Source organism: Galeopterus variegatus, unplaced genomic scaffold (genome assembly GCF_000696425.1).
Source record: "Galeopterus variegatus unplaced genomic scaffold, G_variegatus-3.0.2 Scaffold5822, whole genome shotgun sequence".
Classification (NCBI taxonomy): domain Eukaryota; kingdom Metazoa; phylum Chordata; class Mammalia; order Dermoptera; family Cynocephalidae; genus Galeopterus; species Galeopterus variegatus.
In genome coordinates, this window is record NW_007731933.1 from 12,090 (window position 1) to 34,733 (window position 22,644).

At 38.1% G+C, this 22,644-nt stretch overlaps 2 protein-coding genes across 2 annotated transcripts in view; one reads left to right on the forward strand and one right to left on the reverse strand.

Annotated features, from left to right (window-relative positions):
- Window positions 1-3,898: 3,898 nt before the first annotated feature.
- NKAP (NFKB activating protein) lies at window positions 3,899-16,119 on the forward strand (the record flags this gene model as incomplete). The annotated part of the gene is made up of 9 exons (XM_008590053.1): window positions 3,899-4,144; window positions 6,461-6,541; window positions 7,801-7,871; window positions 8,052-8,183; window positions 9,992-10,055; window positions 11,277-11,386; window positions 11,484-11,559; window positions 12,577-12,726; window positions 15,877-16,119. Coding segments are annotated over 9 exons (1,105 nt in total), but the record flags the coding sequence as incomplete, so codon positions are not given.
- Window positions 16,120-20,217: 4,098 nt separating this feature from the next.
- The window catches only part of AKAP14 (A kinase (PRKA) anchor protein 14), a 14,492-nt gene continuing 12,065 nt past the window's right edge, over window positions 20,218-22,644 (reverse strand). The window contains exons 5-6 of the mRNA XM_008590047.1: window positions 20,877-20,929; window positions 20,218-20,324 (exon numbers count right to left, since the gene is read on the reverse strand). Of these exons, the coding sequence (XP_008588269.1) occupies window positions 20,222-20,324; window positions 20,877-20,929 (156 nt within the window). The 3' untranslated portion in view covers window positions 20,218-20,221. The remainder of the gene's footprint in view (window positions 20,325-20,876; window positions 20,930-22,644) is intronic.

Genomic DNA, 22,644 nt, shown 5'->3' on the forward strand with positions numbered 1-22,644 from the left:
AACGCTGACAGCCCGCAGAGAGAGAACATGCATACTGATGCACTAAGGTCTCTGTCTGTGTTTGTTATTTTCGCCAGCTTCTTCTTCCCTCTTTCAAGGACCCCCAAACTCGACTGGAGCTGGTCTTCGACAGAAGCTGCTGAGCTCACAGAGCAGGAGCTGGCAAAAGCCATAGCTGTGTCCTTTGGATGAAGTTGCTTGGAGGTGGCAGGGAAGAAGAGGGCCTTGGTTGCCCCCAGGCCAGCAAGACCAGTAATAGGGTTCCTGTGGACCCACATAGGAGCAAGGAGCCACAACAACTGAAATAAAGGAGCCACTCAGAGGCTGGTGAGTCATCACAAGGGACTGGAGCATGGCCTATCCCATGGGAAGTGTTTGCAGCATAGGTGGTGGGGGAGATGGACCCACCAGCAGAACATTGGGGCAAAGCAAAGACAGCTGATCTGCCCCCCAATCAGCATAGGACCACTCAGAGGAGACTGGTCAGGAATATAGAATTGTGTGGGGTGCAGTCTGATGAAAAGACTCAGGCCCAGACCAGAGTTACTACACGACCCAGGTGCACCAGATCTCACTAGACCCAGAAGTACCTATAAAGTCAACCATTAAAACCTGAGCTGCACAAAAAGCCTTCCCTAAGGAATCAGCAACAAAGCAGCAATTTAGCTCAACCACAGAACTCAAGTACTGGTCCCCATAGGAAGTCCCCCCATTTTAGAAGTAAGCAAAGGACAACAAATTAGTTCCAGCACAGAGTTTAAGTGGTGAGAACAGCAAATAATCCAAAACATCACTGAAAGAAAAAACAAAGTACCCACAATCAGAGACAAAGTTTGATATTAACTAGTAAAGGTCTCATTTCACCAAAGAACACATATAACAGCTAGAAGGACCAGAAGTCCCCTGGGCTACCAAGTCAGAAAGGGAGGAGGGCCAGGGACCTCAGCCATGCCCCTTGACACCCGCAACCAGCCCAGTGATGACCACCAAGCTGCCACAGGAAGCGCCCTGGGCTCTCCTGAGTCAGGGTGGTGGTGGGCCAAGGGCCTCAGCCATGCCCCCCTGACATGTGCAACCAGCCCATGAGGACCACTAAGCTGCAGCAAGAAGGCCCCCAGGTTCCCGAGCTGGGATGGTGGGGGGGGGGCTTTTGCCACACACCCCTGACATCTGCACCCAGCCCATCAATGACCAACCCACCACTGGAAGTGCTGTGGTCTTCCCTGTGGGAATGCAGGGGGTGCCACAGACCTCAATCCTGCCTTCCTCCTTCCACCTTCTTCCACCCCATTTCCTTCCCCTTTCCCCTCTCCCCCTTCCTCCCAACTGCTCTGCAACAATATCACAGAATGTAAGAAACAATAATATTAGTTTAAAAAGCTAAAAAAAAAAAATCCAAAACTATGAAACTATTAGAAGAATACATAGGAGAAAAGCAACTAAAGCAAAAATACATAAATGGGACTACATTAAACTAAAAAAAAAAGCTTCTGCACAGCAAGAGACACTATCAACAAAGTGAAGAGACAACCTACATAACAGGAGAAACTTTTTGCAAACTACACATCAGATAAGGGGCTATATCCAGACTATATAAGGAACTTGAGCTGGCCAGTTAGCTCATTTAGTTAGAGCATGGTGTTATAACATTAAGGTCAAGGATTCAGATCCCCAAACTGGCCAGCCACCAAGTTAAAAAAAAAAAAAAAAGAGGAACCCAAACAACTTAACAACTCAACAGCAAAAAAAATAAGCAACCCAATTTAAAAATGGGCAAAGGACCTGAACAGACATTTCTCAAAAGAAGACATACAAATGGCCAAAAAGCACATGAAAAAATGCTCAGAATCACTAATCATCAGGGAAATGCAAACTAAAACCACAGTGAGATATCATTGCACTCTAGTTAGAATGGCTATTATCAACAAGACAAAAAGCAACAAATGTTGATGAGGATACAGAGAAGGAACTCTCCCACGTTGCTGGTGGGAGTGTAAACTGGTATGGCCATTGTGGAAAACAGTATGGAAGTTCCTCAGAAAACTGAAAGTAGATCTACCTTACAACCCAGCTATCCCACTACTGGATATTTTCCCAAAGGAAATGAAATCAATATACCAAAAAGACACCTGCACTCCCATGTCCATTGCAACACTATTCACAATGGCCAAGAGAAGGAATTAACCTAAATGCCTATCAAGGGATGAATAGACAAAAAAAAATGAGGTATATATACACAATGGAATACTATTTAGCTATAAAATGAAATTATATCCTATTATTTGCAGCAATATGGATGGAACTGGAAACCATCATTTTAAGTGAAGTAAGTCAGGCACAAAAAGACAAATACTGCATGATATCACTTATACGTGGAATGTTAAAAAAATGGTTTTCGGGCCGGCCCGTGGCTCACTCGGGAGAGTGTGGTGCTGATAACACTAAGGCCACGGGTTCGGATCCCATATAGGGATGGCCAGTTTGCTCACGGGGTGAGCGTGGTGCTGACAACACCAAGTCAAGGGTTAAGATCCCCTTACCGGTCATCTTTAAAAAAAAAAAAAAATGGTTTTCATAGAAGTAGAAAGTAGAATAATGGTTACCAGAGGTGGGGGTGGGGAAGTGGGGAGGTGAGGAAGAAAAGTGGTTGACGAATGGTTAGAAAACTATGCTATCATATACATGCTATATATGCATGTATTGAAACAACATACTGTATCCCACCCCACAAATATGTACAAGTAAATGTTAAAATATTTTGAATTAAAAACATAAAGCCTATTAATTTTTTTTTTAAAAAGCAAGACAAGATCAAAGCATAAATATGCCTAGCATCTCCACTCATTGAATCCAGTGTTATCAAGGTATGCCTATTCGGGTTTGGGGTTTATTGGTGTGGTTTATCTGGTAATAGATACAAAAGTACTTCATGTAGTGTTCAGTTAAATTTCGCAAAACGGCATTCTGAGGAAGTCCTGTTCATTCATTTTTAAAGTTAAAGAATGGGGGGGGGGCGGAAAGAGGAAAAGGAAAAAAAGGCAGCAGCCTGAGGGAATCAAATGCCACTGTTCCATATTTAACATTTGCCCTTAGAGGAATAGCAAATGTGCAGTACATTTATTTTTAAATATCAGCACAACAAAAGTTTTGTACTCTAATTCTTGCAAATAAGGAATGTCAGTATCTTACTTATCTCTATATCCAATCTTCTTTCCCTTTTCTGCCCTTTCACACATATATGTGAATTGGTAGTTGTTCAGCTCTATTTGGAATATGTGACTTGACAACCATTGGCTGCGCTTCCAGATATGGAATGTTAGCCAAGTTTTGGAGCTGCCTAGTTCTAGACCCCCTCTGTTAGCCTCCTGTTCCCCTAGAGGCCTGATGGGCAGTAGAGCACTCAAATTCTCCATCCATGTCATGCGCTGGGCACTGCTTTATTAGATGTTTTCTCTATCTTTTGTGTATACACACACACACACTTGCACACAAAATCTTTATCTCAAACATATCCTGGAATGGTCACATCACTCCATTTCATTTTGTGCTTCTTTTGGTCAGCTGAGCACTCCCACAAGCTCTGGCCACAAAATATCTGTTGGCAGACACAGGTCCTCCCAGTGTGGTCCAATAGAAACAACTGTCCATTTATGACAGTCTTCCCAATGTGAAATTCAAATAGGCTGACCCAAGAGCTTGCAAAATTTTTCATACATCTAGGAGCCTAAAATCATCAAACTCCTTCCTATAGAAGTAGTGACAACTCATGATCAGAAAAGAAATCCTGATAAGCTATGTGTTAAGAGACTGATAGCTAGAGAAGAGGATCTTGACCATAATCACAACAAAGAAAAGAAAAAATGTTGAGGTGATAGATATGCTATCTACTTTAACTGAGTCATTGTATAATATATGCATGTCTCAGCCACCAGCTAAGTGGCTACAGCCACGGCTCCCGAAACCAGTCCTACCGCTCCCGCTCGCGGTCGCGCTCTCGAGAGCGGCCCTCTGCACCGCGGAGCAGCACCCCGTTCTCTTCTGCCTCCTCGTCAGCCTATTATGGCGGCTACTCTCGTCCCTACGGGAGCGACAAGCCGTGGCCTAGCCTCCTGGACAAGGAGAGGGAGGAGAGTCTGCGGCAAAAGTGAGTGAGACAGCCGCACCTTCTCGTACGAGCCCACCAGCCTTTGGAGTCCGATTTGTCCTTTATTCCGCTTCTGACTATCCCGTGTTTCTCTCCCTCTGCCTGCCTGCGCCCCTTTCATCCCTTTTCATCAGTCCACCCACGGCGACCCTTTATTGGCCCTTTTCTTCCCTTACGTTTTCACTCATTCTCGCGCCCCTTCATAGAGTTAGTGCCCTGGTCTCCTGCAATCCGCTTCATCCTCCTGGCATATTAGCGGCATGGCCAAGAGCCTAAGACCTACTGGAATTAGAGCATTTACTTGGTTGTGTCGTTATCATTCGCGAGCATGATTTTAGTTCCCACTAGACTAAACTCATAAAAAGGAGGAGCCCTTTTTTATTGATCGCAGAATTCGTTGTGCCTAGTACTTTGTACGCTTGCAACCATTGCTTGTTGAATGAAGGAACAGTTTGAAGTAAGATATGTAAGTGGAAATATTCTGTAGGGAATGGGGAAGGGTTGAAATTAAGGATTGAAATTGGATAAGAGGAAAACCTTCCCCTCAGACAAGATGATTAGATGAATGTGGGAAACGTGATCTGCTAAACTACAGATGAGACTACCTTGAGAAAGGTCTTGTTAAGTGGTCTTAATCTCGACCATGAAAAATGACGCCAGGGTGAGATCAGATCTCTCTAATGAGAGTGAGTATTGGAGTGGAAAATGCATAGTTTAAAAAGGAAAAGTTTATAATTATTGCTTTGTAAGTCTTAATATGTGAGGTTTATTAAGTGTTAAATTATGTGTCAGGCACTGTACCAAGTGCTTCACACGTACTACGTGTTAAAAAAACGAGAAATGTAGGAGTATTACAGACATTCAGGGACGAGTGAAAGTTCCAACAGTCGGGAGATGTCTTCATGATTTTTTTTTTTTTTTCTTCCAGCAGTGGGAGGTAATAAAGTATAGTGATGGAAAGGATAGGCTCCAGAATCAGACTGCCTTTGAAGCCCTGATTTGCCACTTAATAGCAGTGTGACTTTCGGCAAGTTACTTAACCTCTCTGAGCTTCATTTCTTCACCGTTAAAAAGGGGATAAAATTAGTACCAAGGCTTTTGGAGTTGTAATAGTTTAGTGCCTGGAACATAATAAATATTCCATAAGTGTTAGCTATTAGTGCTTCAAGCATGGGAGCAGAAACAGAAACAGTCCTGAGTTAGGTTGGAGACCTACCTCTCCAAATTAAATTTTTCAGAAAGGTGCCCACAGTCTATGTCAATCGAAAAGCAAATGGCTTCTTATTGGAGAATCCTCACCAAAAGATGTCAGAACTGCTTGAATGAAATTTGCATTTGTACATGTAGAAGATAATTTAACAGTACAGGTGAAGCCAGGTGGTAACAGGTATAAGAACAAGAATTCGTGCTCTTCGAAGTCTGGCAGGCATTTTCCCCCTACATGCCTATATTCCTGGTATGGTTGTAAGTACATCCCCTTTTAGCTTGTCTGTTTCTTCAAGTGGGAAACCCTCTGAGTCTAACTTTGCAATTATAATACCTTTCCCCCTGAATAAAGAAGTAAAAAATAACTTATTCGATCAAACTAATTGTATGTATTTTGTAAGGATTTCTTAAAACAAATGGCTAAAGCGGCTAAACTTTGAGGAATTGAGCCTTTTGTTTTTGCAGTTTATGAGTAATAGCACAAATTAGAATAAATGACAAACATAAAACAAAAGGAGAAAAAAATGTTAGTGTCTTCTGAAGGATAGAAAATGTACTCCTTTTCCAAAAAAGAACTAAAACAGGAAATGAACCCCATATTTCATTGAGTGCAATTTTTTATCAAATAAAACTTTTCATTCTAGAACTCCATTTATTTTCTACTTCTGTTTTATTTTTATTTTCTTCATTAATTCCTGGGTTTCTGAAAACTGATGGTTTAACCAAATCAAAAGAGACTTCTCTTTACTTTCATAAACATATATAAATAATTAAAGTTATTTTCAAATGTAAAACTGTTTCTGTCACATATTGAAGATGATGAAATGAGCAATTAGGAGCTATGTCATGGATTCAGCAGAAGAGATGAACTTGATGGTCTCCCAGGCTATCATTTCTGATCCGGCCACTCAGGCTGTCAGTAGTCTGTATCACTTGGTAGTATTATCAGAACATCAAATCCTAAGTGATGTGTTTACATTTAAACCAAGTTTTTATTAATGTTAAGAACTTAAAGGGAAAATAAGACTTAACTGTACTCCTCTTGAATTTGATTAAATATTTAGGAAACAATTCAGCCATTTAGTTATAATTAACATCTGTATCTTCTAGGAGATTAAGTGAGAGAGAGAGGATTGGAGAGTTGGGAGCTCCTGAAGTATGGGGACTTTCTCCAAAGAATCCTGAACCAGAGTAAGTGGTTACAAAATGTCTTTTTATAATATGTTTAATATTTGTTTAAATCCTAATTCTGTTGTCAAAATTTTTGTTAAGTGAAGAACATTAAGTACATCTCACATTTTTTATTCTTTCTTGTGATTTATGCTATTATACCCCTTAAGTTTTAAAAACATGGAACATATCTAAGGATTAAAACATGTTGCTAGTGGGTTTTAGTATGCTAATTGTTCTTCTTAAATTGTAATTCATGGGGTGCTAATTTCCTATTCATAGAATGATTCAGTGTTAAAACAAGTGATACCATTTATAGTATTTTGAATTATTTTTTCTCAACTAGCCCAGTAGCAGATTGCATGACAAATATTAGCACTGGAAAAGGGATTTTTAAAAATTAATATACTAGTATGGTTTTGTTTAATTGATTTTCCTATATCCAATACTGTCTGAAGGATTAATGCTTTTTCTTTTTCCTTATTTCTTTACTCTTTGTCTTATTCATAAGTTTCTTCTTCCCTGTCCTCTATTTCTGTGTCTACTTTGGGTTGTTGAGACAATGTGTTTGAGAGGTAAAACTGTAATTTGTCACCAGGTGATAAAGCATTATTGTCTGAAACTTGTTCTTATAGATACCTTTGGAAAATGCTTGAAGAACCTGAACTCATGGAATTAGAGTTGGAAGGAATCCTAAAAATAATTTTCTAGAAAATACCTAAATTATTCCAGGTGTGATCTTCAGAGGAAAAGATTATATGATGTGGAAACTCCCTTTCTGAACTATTATAGTATTTTAATAATACTCATTTTCAGAATTCTCTGCAACAGAATGAAATCTCTTTAGACTGTAGTTTGTTAGGTTCTTCTTGCTCTGAGGAGACAGAGCAATTGCTGCTATACCATATGTCCTTTACACACTTCAAATAAATTATGAAGTCTTCCCTCAGCTTTCTTATCTCCAGTTTCTTTCATCTTTCCTTGTAGTTCCTGCTTCTCTACTTTTGCCCAGTAGTTTCTTCTGAAAATATAAATCCTCCATGCTGCTTTCACTTTGAATAGCACTCTGTAAACTCTAAAGCATTATGCAAATGTAAGCTATTATTATGAAAGTGGTAGACCCTTCAATTGCACTCTTATAAAAGTAGTCCAGTGTTTACTTTTAATGGTTCTTGGGCAATCATTGTCATTACTGGAAAATTTTAAGTCCGTATTTTTATACCCCATGGTTCATATCTCATCACTTTTCTAATTCTCACAACCATTTTCTTTAAACTTAGCTCTGATGAACATACACCAGTAGAGGATGAAGAGCCAAAGAAAAGCTCTACTTCAGCTTCTACTTCAGAAGGTATTTTTTTAATACAGAGCTTTTTTACTGAGAAGTTAAAAAAATAAGTTTATAAATAGTTGAACATTAGATTGATTTTATTCAAATTGCCTATTGTCTATTCCTCTTCAGTATTTCAAATAAAATTGATATTCAGAAATATTTCTCTAGCAGTTAGTTTTTTATTTGTATTTTCTATAGAAGAAAAAAAGAAGTCTAGTCATTCAAAAGAAAGGTCCAAGAAAAGAAGAAAGAAAAAATCATCTAAAAGAAAACACAGGAAGTATTCTGAAGATAGTGACAGTGACTCTGATTCTGAAACAGACTCTAGTGGTAAGAAAGCCAACATCATTCTGCAAGCCTCACTTCAATACTAGTTTTACTTCTTAAAACTTATTTTAGAAGAAGGCTGTTAAAAAATAATAATAATAATAGTGAAGAGTTTTTGAATGTGTACTGTTTGCCAGGCACTCTGCTAAGTGCTTTATATTATTGCCATTAAATCATAGGATACATCTTATAGATGAGGAAATGGAGGCACAGAGCAGGTTATTAAGTACCACACCCAAGGTGACAATTGGGATTCAGTCCTAAGCAGTGTGATTCCAGGTTGGTTGTTTGTAGTTATACAAGGCACCTGGCACCAGACCAAAGTCAGGAGGTTGGGCTGCACGATGTGTGGCACCAAAGTAAGCGTTGCAGTGCCACATCAGCCCAGTGGAAGGGCTCTTTTGGGCAATTCTCATGCCCAGTGGGCACCTCTGCAATTTTTAAAAAGGCTTGCCATAAAGTACCTTCTTCAGGCTGGCTGCCAATTGACCTAAGGCACCCCATCTGGGGTAGTGCATCACAAAAAGCCACCTTTTTGTGCCCTCTCTTGGCTGATGATTAACCAGAGGGTCCCTCCCTTGGGGTTGACATATTACACAGTGGCTCCCCTTTCTCTGATATCATTTGAGTTTCCTGGGCCCCAGTGTCACTTTTTTCCCTTACTGCTGGAAGACTGAACTTCCTTAAATCACGCCTGAGCTTGTCAGTCCCCTACTTAAAATCCTTCAATAGCTCTCCATAGCCTTCAGGGTAAAGACCCTGACTGATCCCTCTGTAACCACATATACCCTGTCACTTTCTCTTGCACCATCTTCTGTAGCCTGAGAACTACTTTCTTTCTCCTCAGTATTGTATGACCTTTCTCTTGACTCTGTTACTTGGTACAGAGAGTCCCTCTACCAACAATGCCAATCTCTCTCTCCCTCCAGCTTGGCTACTCATCACAACAGTGGGCATGTATTGCTTTTGTAATCAACTGATTTTTAGAAGAACTAGCTTAAGACTAGTAAACTTTTCCTCAAAAACCTTCCTGAAATCAACTTTTCCTGGCCAACTCTTCCTCAACCACCTGCCCAAAATCAGTCTGGTTTTGAGACTCATCTGTATGCTCAGAGCACCCCATGCTTCCCTCTGTCACACTGGATTGTATATATCTCTTTATCTGTCTCCTCCATTAGACTGAGCTCCTAGAAAGCATTCTCTCCCCCACCCCACAACATACACGTTTTTTTTTCTCCTTTTTATCATGAAAATCTTCAAACATTCAGAAAAGTAGAAAATAGTATAACTAATACCATTTACTTATCACTCATATTTAACAGTTCTTAGTATTTTGACATATTTGCTTCAAATATGGGTTTTTTGCTGAGATGTTCAAAGTAAATTAGAAACGTCACCCTTCCACCCTAAATGTTTCTGTACACATCTCTAAAAAATAATGACATTTTCCTACTTAACCACACTACTATTATCTCACACAATAAAATTAATAATAATACCCTATATCATCTAATACCTAGTGTGACTTTAATTTCTTTGTCCCCAGTGCCTAGTACAGTTCCTGACAAGTAGCAATAAATGTTTGAATGAATTAATTTCTTGTAACAAGTAGGACAGCAATAGTATATTCATCTACTCAAAATTGTTGGGGTTTTAGGGGTAGCCACTTGGCTCAGTTGGTAAGAGTGCAGTGTTATAAAACCAAGATCAAGGGTTCGGATCCTAGTACTGGCCAGCCACCAAAAAAAAAGTATTGGGGTTTTAGAGTTAAAAAAAATTTTTTTTCATTTATAATGTGCTTTAATTTGCAGATGAAGATACAAAAAGGAGAGCAAAGAAAGCCAAGAAAAAGGAAAAGAAGAAGAAACGCAGATCGTCAGTTTTTTCTTTAATTTTTATTATGGAAAAGTTAAAATGTATATAAAATGACATAAAATAGTATAATGATCCCCCATGTACCCATCTCCCAGTTTGAACAATTATTAACTCATGGGTAGTCTCCACTGCCCCCCCCCAATTATTTTGTAACCAATCCCAGATATCACTCCATTCATAAACAGTTCAGCATCTTTCTCTAAAAGATAGGCATTCTTTAAAAAAAAAATCCATGGACTGGCCCCGTGACTCACTCGGGAGAGTGCAGGGCTGGCAGTGCCGAGGCCGCTGGTTCGCATCCTATATAGGGATGGCTGGTGCGCTCACTGGCTGAGCGTGGCACAGACAACACTGTGTGGAGGGTTGCAATTCCCTTACTGGTCAAAAATAAAATAAATAAATTAAATAAATAAATAAAATAAAATCCATTATTTTATTAGGGATTGCAAAATGGTGATAGTCTAATTCTGGCTTTCTTCATTTATTGATAAATTCTATAAGAGCAATTTATCCTCACCAACTGTTTGGGTACCTGGAATTACAGTTTGGATAGGAAGGGCAGGACATAATTGCTTGACTTTTTTGTTTGTTTCATGAGTTTTCAGAATACAGGTTGAGTATCCCTTATCCAAAATGTTTGGGACCAGAAGTGTTTCAGATTTCAGATTTTTTTCAGATTTTGGAATATTTGCAGACTACATATCAGTTGAATGTGGTAATCCGAAATCCACAACACTCCAATGAGCATTTATTTTGAGCCTCATGTCAGCGCTCAAAAAGTTTCGGATTTGGGAGCATTTTGGACTTTGGGTTTTCAAATTAGGGATGCTCAACCTGTAATGAGTTGGACTTTTTTTAAGTATCATTATGAACCCAAGGATTTAAACATATTTGATGGACTTTAATCCATTACACTTAAAATTAGTATTAGTGCTCAAATTGCTAAACACTGTTTTTTAGGCTGTTTTATTTTTTATTTCTGTCTTTCTACAACATGAGAACTATATTTCATTATTCCCTTTAGTGATCTTTTTATAGTGAAACATGATTTTGTTAAATAAGTTAGGAGATTTTTTAATTGAAATTCTTCTCTAGCAAGTTTGAATAAGCTACAAATTCAGATCATTTTAATCAGTCTTACCTTTCATTGCCTTGAAAGATTTAGATGCCCTTTAACATGGGAATATTAAGTGAATTTGTATCGAATTATAATCCCTACAGGAAGAAATATAAAAAAAAGAAGTCTAAGAAGAACAGAAAAGAGCCCAGTGATTCAGACTCTAAAGATTCCCAAGAAGAGTTTCTGGAGAATCCCTGGAAGGATCGATCAAGTAAGTTCTACCAATAGACTTTAACTCAGAACAGATGAAATGTTAAAATAACCAGTTAGTCAAAATGTAAATGTGTTTCTGAACATCTTTTATACAGAGGCTGAAGAACCCTCAGATTTAATTGGCCCAGAGGCTCCAAAAACACTTGCCTCTCAAGATGATAAACCTTTGAAGTAAGTAGCCACGTATATATAATACCTAAAGTACCTTCCAAAAAGTTTGGCCCTAACTTACCTTGCCAGGCTTATCTCCCTCTACTCCCTTATTTATACCCCAGCTTCCAACTGAGCTGGACTACTAAAACTTTTCCTGTATTTACTATGCACTTTCCCACTTTTGTGCCTTTTTTAGCTTATTTCTTCCCCAACATTCCTTCCCTTCTTTTCCCTGCCCTCTGTTTTCCCCCCTACCCCCAATTTCTTTCTGTTAAAATCGTTACTATCCTTCAAGGCCTGTTTCCAAAGGAGGGGGCATATGCTGATTCCTAATACTTCCTCTCCACAAGTAGGTGTGATTTTTACCCCTTTAATTCTCATAGCATTTTCTATTTCTTTTATGCATGGTATTATACATTTTACCTTGTATTGGAGTTATATTCTTATTAATATGTAAACTCCACAAGGACAGAGATTATTTTTGTATTACAAGCTTTGAGTTTAATAGGTACTTAAGAAACATTCACTGAACTGAATGAAGGAATAGAAGCTTTTAAAGTCCCTTTGAATGAAAGTTAATAGATAATTGTTACTGTATAGCATTACTATTGGTTATAAGTATGTTAATCTGAGATATATTATTTATTTGATTTGGATTTTTTTTTAAAGGGAAAAAGGGAAAGGGAATCAGCTGGAGGCAGAAGCAGGAATGGCAATACCAATAGGGATAAATTAATCCATAACTGTAAACCATGAATCTATTCTCACTAACATCAGTTCTTTTGTTCTTCTAAAGTATCTCTGCATTTTTGGGTTAGTTATATAGGTCATAGTGCAGTGGTCACTAGTTTATTTTAATTAGTGATTTATTTTAATTAGCAATTCACATTGGGCTTCCCAGCACACTACTACTCAACACTGTTATTCCTGCTGTTGTCTGAGAGAAAATGGTTTTTTGTTGCCCTCTTTAGCTGATGAGCTTTTTATATTGAGATGATTTAATGGACCTTTTCTAAATTCTGAATTACTTTGTAGCTATGGCCATGCTCTCTTACCTGGTGAAGGTGCAGCTATGGCTGAATATGTAAAAGCTGGAAAACGTATCCCACGAAGAGGTGAAATTGGCTTGACAAGTGAAGAAATCGCATCATTTGAATGCTCAGGTTATGTAATGAGTGGTAGCAGGTATGTTCTTGGCATTGAGCTCAGTTTTTATAATTAGATCTTTTCCTTCTTTCTTACTACCAGAATTATATCCTGGTGATTGATTTTCATTAAGTGACTATTCCTAATGAAAAGTAGAGTATAAATATTGCTGTGATTTGGTTTTATTGGTATAAATGTGGTTGTCTAAAATTCCAGCCCCAAACTCAGCTATATCTCCAACTTCAAAGAATCAATCTTTCCAATGTCCTTTCCTAGTTGATTGTTTGGTAGTTTAATCTACTGGAAAATATAGTTAAATTTAGCTATTTATCACAGCCTCAAGAGGAATGTGACATTTTGGTAGTTAGGAAAGCATTTTCACAAGACAGTGTTTCCTGGTTTCCAAGTTTGCCTTCAGCTCTCTGTGGACCCAGGTTTTTGAGAATGAATAGCAGAAAAGGATTATGAGGGGGCTGGCTGGTTAGCTCAGTTAGAGCATGGTGTTATAATACCAAGGTCAAGGGTTTGGATCCCCATACCAGCCAGTCACAAAAAAAAAAAAAAGAAGAAGAAGAAGAAAAAAAGGATTATGAAAGACACCAGGTTCAGCGTGGGGAAATGAATATAAAATTAGGGAAGAGAAAGCAAAGTGCCAGGAAGAACCAGGAGAGTGAGCTAACAGCACAGCAGTACTGAGATCAAATTGAATGCTGGATTCTTTAAAACTTTATAATCTTTTTAAAATAGATAATTATTTTTAAATATCATTGGGGGCGAATATTTGTAGAACACCCAAAGCACCTCCAAAATCTTGAAATCCTGAGGACCAACATTTGAAACATTATATTGGAGGACCAGCACAGTAAGACAAGAAAAAGAAATTCGAAGCATAAGGATTGGGAAGGAGGATATAACACTGTCATTTTTTGCAAATTATATGATTGTTTACATAGAAAATCCCAAAGAATCTTCAGATGAATTATAAATAAGTGGAGGGTTTAACAAATGGTTGGATATAAGGTTAATACACAAAAATCAATTGCATTTTTATATACCAGCAACAGAGAATAGAAAATGCAATTAAATAAAAAGAAAACAACATTTATAGTAGTATCAGAGAATGTGAAGGACTTAGGAATAAATCTTAATAAAAGATGCCCAAGTTCTCTACAGAGAAAACTATGAAACACTATTAAGGGACATTAAATAAGACCTAAATAAGTGGAGAGATACCATGTTCATGGATAGGAAGGCAATATTGTAAAGCTGTCAGTTCTTCCTAAATTGACCTGTAGATTCAATATAATTCTAATCAAAATCGCAATAGAGTTTTTCATGAAACTTAATAAGCTGGTTCTAAAATTTATATGTAAAATTTATATGTTAAAGGCCAAGAATAGCCAGGTCACTTTTAAAACAGAAGAGCAGGAAGGTGAGATTTGACCTACCAGATATAAGGACTTATTATGAGACTTACAGCACTTTACAAAGCGTAGGGGAACAACCAAATTGTTCAATAGAATAAAATACAGAGCCCCAGGATAGAGCCATACATGTATGGAGCTTCGGTATATAAAAGAGATTGCATGCCAAATCATTGGAGAAAGAAGGAACTATTTAGTAAATGGAACAGGGAAAAAGTGGTTATCCATAGGAAAAAGATGAAAGTAGGGCCCTACATCACATTATATAAAATGCAATGCAGCTAGATTAAGGATTTTAAGAGCAAATATCTTTTAGACCTTGGGGTGGGGAAGTGTTTCTTAAAGAAGACAAAAAGTGCACTACCCATAAAATAAAATATTGATTAAAATTGCCTAGGTTAAAAGTAAGAACGTTTGTTCATCAAAAGACACCTTAGTTGCAAGCTGAGATAAGATCTTGGAATACACACACCTGCTAAAGAGTTAGTATTGAGCACATTTAAAGAATACCTATAAACAACCCAAAAGAAAAACGGGAAAATGATACAAACAGGCATTTGTCAGAAGAAGAAATACCTATGGTCTATATACTCATAAAAAGGTGTTCATTATTATTGGAAATGGAAATCAAGAACTTAGTGAAATACCACTTTACCCATTCGAGGCCCATTCTACCCATTTGATAGACAAAAATTCAAACGTGTAACAGCACCAAGCATTTGAGAGAATGTAGATCTACAGGATCTCTTAACTAACTACTGCTAGTGGTGATGTAAATTGGTACAAACACATTGGAAAACAGTCTGGCATTATCTTGGAAAGTTGAGTATTCATATATTTTATGACCCAGCAACTCCACACCTGGGTACCCAAGAGAAAATATTTTCCATGTACTAGGAGACATGTACATGTATGTTTATTACAGCATCCTTCATGTAGCATTTCTGTTCCAGATAGATTGCTGTACTCACTGTACCCTGAGCAACCTAAATACATTGTCATCTCCTTGATTTTCCTATTTTGCACTCCCCAACCTTCAACACCAACCTAAAATTATTCTCCCCTCTTCTTACCCAGTTTTTCTCCATTTTTCTAGACAAATCTTAAGCTTCTTGAACTGATTGTGTAGGATTGGGTACATACATTTAAAAGGCAGGTTTTCTTGACGTTTTCCCTCTAAATAAACAGACCTTTTAAAGATGATGTCATGCCTCTATCCCAGTACTCTACTGATATGGCCCTTGTGCTAAATCCCTTCTTTCTTTTCTTTGAGCCACTACCAGACTCTAAGGAAGTTAAATCCACTGTCAAAGACTCCTCTTCACTTATAGAGTTATACTTGGTTCTTATGGTTATACTGGAAATTAGAACTTTAAAGAATTTCCACATGATTGATGACAAGTTAAATCTTTCATATATTCTATTAATTCCACAAAGGCAAATGGACATATATCACCTAGGAAGTTTAATAATTTGCCCATTTCTGGTTGTTTTACTAGAAACAACTAGTCTCATGCCCTTATTATTTGAAATTAATAACATTCACTATGTTGACAGAACATCAGAGATCATTATTTGAATACTAGAAATGAATCAAAGAACACATTGGTAAAAAAAAATGAAGGATCTTTTGAAAATTTAAACTCATTTCAAAAACAGTTTCTATTTGTCAGCTTTTAAATAGAGCACTGTGTTAAGAAAGGATTAATGAGGACATGCTATGAGAATAACTGAGAAATTAAGCCAAAAATAAAATTATCTCCAGGCATCGCCGAATGGAGGCTGTGCGACTGCGAAAAGAGAACCAGATCTATAGTGCTGATGAGAAGAGAGCCCTTGCATCCTTTAACCAAGAAGAGAGACGAAAGAGAGAGAACAAGATTCTGGCCAGTTTTCGAGAGATGGTATACAGAAAGACCAAAGGGAAGGATGACAAATAAGGATTTTCTGATTGTTCAGCAAACATTTTTTGTTTGTTTGTTTGTTTGTTTGTTTGTTTGTTTATAAGGATGACCGATAAGGGGATCTTAACCCTTGACTTGCTGTTGTCAGCACCACGCTCTCCCAAGTGAGCTAACCGGCCATCCCTATATAGGGATCCGAACCTGTGGCCTTGGTGTTATCAGCACCACACTCTCCCAAGTGAGCCACGGGCCGACCCCTCAGCAGACATTTTTAACAAAAAAAAAAAAGTCTGGGTTCTACACATACACACAGAAAGATTATTATGCTCTGAAAAAGCTTTACAGTGCTACTGTGCCTTCTATTTAATTCTTTCAGTCCTTTAATGAAAAGCTGCTTATTGATATAACTTTAGCAAGTTCTTTGGGTTCTTTTGGATTGACCATAATAACTTTCTGGTTTAAAAAATCCAAATTATGAATTAAATCCTACTGTATTGGGGGAGGTGTCATGGAGAGAAAGTATCATTAGGATGAGAAACTTAAATCTCCCGCCATGGGACAGTGCTACTTTTAGCTGTACATGATGCCTGTCCCCCACCCCCCAACTGAACTTGTGGGAAATTTTCATTCCTCTGCATTGAATGTGTTATAAATGGACTTGATATAGGAGGCCACTTTTGTTAACAGAATGAAGGCATTGCTGAAAAAAGCAAATCTGGAATTTGAAAACTGACTTATATAATACCATATATAGTCTTCCCTGGAAGTAATGTATTTTGTTTATACCCCTACCTCCACTACAAAACCAACAACAAACGAGAAATCAAATTAACCCACAGACTTGTTGAATTGCAAATGTGAACATTAGGTTTTTTAAGTTCTTAATGTTACTTAAAAATGTTTCTTTCAAGTATAAAGTCTTGGGAAGTCTACCGTTATGCCAATGTAAGTACATTGTTTCAATCTAAGCTGTACTTCGATTATAGGATAACATCTAAAAAGAATGGGAGTCAGCTATGGTCAAGAGTTCTGATACAGGGCTGGCTGGTTAGCTCAGTTGTTTAGAGCATGGTGTTGGTAACACCAAGATCCAGGGTTTGAGCCCTGTTACCAGCCAGCTGCTAAAAAAAAAAAAAAAGTTCTGATAGGGAAAATACAATGAATTAGTATTTTTATTTAGTTGTTTCATAAGGATGAAACTAAAATGATATTAAGCATTTTTAACTCTATCCTTTATGTAGTAAGCAGATTTCATTTTAAACATTGTTGTGAAGGTTAATTCTAGATGTCAACTTGGTTAGATGAAGGAATGCTGAGAAACCTGGTGAAGCAATCTTTTCAGGTGTATCCATGAGGGTGTTTCCAGCAGAGATTAGTATGAGAGTCTGAGTGGCCTGGGTGTGAAAGACCCACCCTCAGTGTGGGTGGGAACCGTCCAATCCGCTGGGGGTCTGGAGAGAACAAGACAGAGGAAAGAGGTGAAGCTCACTCTCTTGATCTCCTGGAGCTGGGATACACTCTTCTCGCCTGTCTGTGGACATCAGAGCTAAAGACTCTTCAGCTTCTGGGTTCCAGAACTTACACCAAGGACACCATCAGCTTCCCTGGTTTTGAGGCCTTTGGACTTGGACTGAGCCACAGTACTGGCATCCAATTTACAGATGTCCTATCGTGGGCCTTTTCTTCATAGCCACATGAGCTAAATCCCTTAATAAATCCCTCTCATATAATTATAACATATCCTATTGATTCTGTCTCTCTGGAGAACCCTGACTAATACAATTGTTAAACCTTTCAGTTTATTTTTTAAATCTGTCATTCAGTTTAATTTTAAATGTTTTACAAACATTAAGTTTGTATAGAACCCCCTCACTTTATCACTTTTTTATGCTATTATTGACTTTAAAGTTTGGGAGAAATGGAAAATTGTGGGACTGTGAGATTACGGTCTTTTTCCCTCTCTTATTTTGTTCAGTTTTACTTAGGTCACATGAGTGAAGTGAGAGGGGACAGTGAAAGTTTTGGCTGTTTTTGTTAAGGATGTTTTGATCTGCGTTATTATTTTATGCCTATGGTAAATTTAAATTATCTGGGTAATGGGGAATTCTGACTTTGCTATTATAAAATTTCCTCTCTCCTTATAATAGTTTAAAAGTGGTTTTTATCAAAAGTTTTTAAATGAGGCAGTCAAAGCAAAAGTTTTACTGTTTAACATATGTTCTAGGAAAATGTCTACTTTTAACCCACAACTACTAAACAGCATTCAGCATGTAGCCACATTTATGATCCTTAAATTTGAAGTGATTTTTATTTATCTATACATAATCATAGTTACTGCCTACCCTACGTTTTCAAAAGTTAAAAGGAAACTAGGTCCCAAACTTGTGAGTCTTAATCCATCTACTTCCCTGTATAATAAAACCTAAATTTTATAATCCGCACTTAAAAACTTTGTTCTCTAAGGACATTATTTTTTGGTACTGTTTCCTAGAAACCAAATGAGTATGTTTTCTTATTTTCAGTAGGCAAGGTAGTTTAAATGCAGCAATCTTGTGATATATGAAAATTATGAATTTTTATTTGATTCTCTTGCCTCCTGTACAGCATAAATACTCAACAATTGTTTGTTGAGTAAATGAAAGAAAAGACAATAAATTACTTCAGAACCTTACCATTTCTTTCGTCAGTGTTTGTTTGGGAACAGTCTGCCAAAGAACAACTTCAGTAGCATATTCTTTGGGAAAGAGGAATTATAGAGTTTGGACGTGTTGTCCCTGCCAAAACTCATGTGGAAATCTGATCCCCAATGTGGCAGCATTGGGAGCTGTTTGAGTCATGGGGGCAGATCCCTCATGAATGGATTAATGCTCTCGCTAGGGGAGGGGGGCCTGAGTGAGATCTCACCCTATTAGTTCCCACAAGAGCTGGTTGTTTAAAAGACCTTGGCACCTCCCCTTTCTCTCTCTTGCTTCCTCTCACCATGTGATCTGTTTGTACCCAACAGCTGCCTGCTGCTTTCCGCCGTAAGTGGAAGCAGCCTGAGGCCCATGCCAGACATAGCTGTCCCAGAATTGTAAGCAAATAAACCTCTTTTCTTTATAAATTACCCAGTCTCAGATATTCTGTTATAGCAACACAAAACAGACTAATACAAGGAGGGAAGAATAAAAGGGCTAAAAGTATTTTATTTTCAGCTCATTGAGAGTTACTGCTTCAAACTGTGTTTACTCACCTGAGCCATAAGTCAAATAGTAAGGTTATTGTATTTTAAATATATTTTTTGTTCTCCAGAGAGACTTATCTAGTTTCCCACCTCCTTGCCTGTTGCTCTGATTGGATTTTTCCTCCTTTTTTTATTTATTGTTTAAATATAACAGTAAAAAAAAAAAGAAAATTTACAGTTCTACCACATCAATTGTCTTTAGTATTCTGTGTTCCTTTCCAGTGCTTGTCTATGTAATTATGTATTCTAATGTACTTGTAAATAATTATTCAATGAGTAATGTAATTTTGTCTTTGGTGTCTTAAAATTTTGCAGCCAGGCAAAAGAGCCTCATAGGGCATGTAGGAACAAGTGATGATCTGGTGTGAGGATAGGAAGAAGACAGAAATAAGTAAGGGTGATGACTGTGCCAATTCCTGTTTCATTGCCCCCATTCCTCAAGCCACCCTGCTGCCATCATGTACAATACATGGATGGAAGGCAGCATGCCCAGTTTCAGAGCAAAATGTATTATTTAGCAGTGAGGTTTAACTCACAGTAAATGAAGGGGTCTGTGAGTAGACCTTCAGACTGCATGTATTATGAGCTATAGAACTGTTGCCATTTTGTTTTTCCCTAGTTGTGCTCATAAAGAGGTGTGTCTGGGCTGGAGACTTAGGCTCAAGACGAAGGAACAAGCAGCCAAGTACCAATCTTAGTTTGGTCTCTCAGGTGAATTTTAGCAACTCTCTAAACTCAGCTCTGTACCTGCAAGACTCTAAACTGACACACATAGTGATGGGGGAAATCTTTTAGAAAATAGAAAACAACTTACTGGTTACTCTGCTAATGTGATGGAAGTTGCAGAATGGAAAATGAAAAAAATACAGCTGGCTTGTGTGCCTCAAGTTTATTATTCAATAAATATTCTGTGGTTTGATGTGCAGTATTGTATTTTTAATATATTCTGATTAGAAAAACAATCCTAAAACATTTGGTAAAAATCAGGCAATAAATATTGAATTAGAAGCAAGTATTTCCAGTATATCATTTTTGGTCTCGATAATGTCCGTCAGCCATTTTTCTCGAAAGCGAATCATTCCTGGTCTACAGAGGAAGAAAAACAGACACACCAAAAGCTTTTAAAGTCAAACAAAACATTAAGCCAGGGATTCCTGTTTACTGTTATGTTGCTAGTGAGCAAGAAGCCTCCTTTTTTGGTGGGGAAGAGGGGTAGGGAGGATTCTCTCTATCTATTCTTTACTGTTCCTTAGGCCCATCAGTGAAAGTATTCATGAGCTTATATGTAAAGATTCTTCAAGAAAGCTGCTATACAAATAAAAGGGATTATTATACATGAGTTAATTCCATGTGATTTTGAAGTTTCCCATAGAAACAATAGACATGACCCACTTTGTCCCCACCCTACTCCAGCAACTAATCCTCAAGTTTCAAATCACTAAAAAACCAGACACTAAGAAAAATAATTTTCTAGGATAATGGCAGAATCCAACTTTCAGCCCATTCTAATGGGATAGGTGATCCAAAGAAGAAAAGTAGCCATTACATGAATTATCTGTGGCTGTGGGCCTGCTAGATTCCTGGAGTGTAATGACCTTTCTCCCACCGTTTTAAAATAAGTCCTCAAATATTTATTACCTTTGAACTAATGATTGGTCCTCAAGGGTATAAGAGACATCAATGGGTGCATCCTAAGGAAGAGGAACAGCTGTCAGCCTAGATCAGTCATACCAACTCTTAATTCCTTCCATCCTTACACATGTCCACATTCTTGAATTTCCAGAATTCATCTTCCTTATAAATTGGGAGTCTGTAGGTGGTAGTTCTTTGTCACTTTAAACGTGTTTCCCAAAAGATCTTTTTGGCAACAAATATCTTAAGAATCTCCACAAAATTGGAAACAAGTTGGGAGAGGCTTAACATTAACAGTAGCTTGAGTAAGTTTCCATGCTTCTGTTCATTCAACTGACAGTTTCTACTTTACCTCTTAGGAATGGTATGAGAATGAAAATATAGATGAGCAAGGCTTGAAAACTTTTAAAGCAGCATTCAAATGTAGGTTGTAATATTGTCTCAGTGGTCCCCTCCCATTCTCGCCTCCAAAATTATACTTGGAATTTTGAGCAAGAGCCATTAAGACCTCTCTCTGTACGGTCTTGTTCACCTCCACCAGCCTTACTTCCCGATCTCTGACCTTGGCCAGTTAGCAAGAGAGCCAATGGAGGGGTATATGACCAGGAAAAGTGAGAACTCCCCATATTGTAATAATCTTTAGATTAGCCCAGGCTCCAAACTCTACATAGAAACATTTGTACTAGGATAGGTTCAATATAGGACATAGTTGGCTCACTATGTGGTTATATATAAAGCCTTAGAATCAGGCTGAGGATCAAATAACTTTTGCGAAAGGATGGGAAGACAAAGGGGAAATAATATTTTTATGTCTGTTGTGTTCCAGGCATTATGCTTAGCACCAGCCCTGCTCTAAGGACCCTTCCCCTGGATTCATGGATTATTTTGGCTTCTTTCACACCAGCTATCAAGTTAACATATTTCTTATTCATGGTTTACCTAGTGGCTACAAGCAATGATTCCTTCGAGTATTATTGAGTGCCTACTATTTTCCAGGCCTTGTTTTACAACAAGACAAAAATCCCTGCCTTCGTGGAGCTTACATTCTGATGGGAAGCACATAATAACAAAATAATTAATTATATAGAATATTAGAAGGTGATAAGTGTTATGGAGAAAAAGCATGGGGGGAGAACAAGATAGAAAGTATAGCAGAAGAGGTAAGGGAGTGGGCAATGCACATGCCTAGGAGAGAGCATTCCAGTCAGAAGGAACAGCAGTGCAAAGAGCCTGAGGCAGGACTATACCTGGCTTATTTGAAGAGTAGCAAGATCAGAGTGGCTAGAACAGAGTAAGTGAGGAGTGGGAAAACAGAAATAACAAGGGACCAATCACACAAGGCCTCACAGGCCCTTGCTACTCAAATGTAGTGTCTGGAGCTGCAGTATCACCATTGCCTGGGAGCTTGTTAGTAATGCAGAATCTCAGGCCCCACCTCAGACCTGCTGAATCAGAATCATCATTTTTAACAAGATCCCAAGTAATTTGTATGCACTTTAAAGTTTGAGAAACACTTTTGGAAAGTTTTAAACAGAGGAGTGACAGAAATTTGTTTTACAAGGCTCACTCTGGCTGGCTGCTGTATTGAAGAGACATCGATGAGGGTAAGGTTGGAAGCAGAGACTGGTTAGGAGGCTATGGAATTAATCTTGGTGAGAGGGGATGGTGTCATGGACCAGGGTGGGAGAAGTGGAGTGGTAAGAAATTGTTGGATTCTGGGGGCCGGCCCGGTGGCGCACTGCTACAGTGCGCTGCTTGGGAGCGCGGCGGCGCT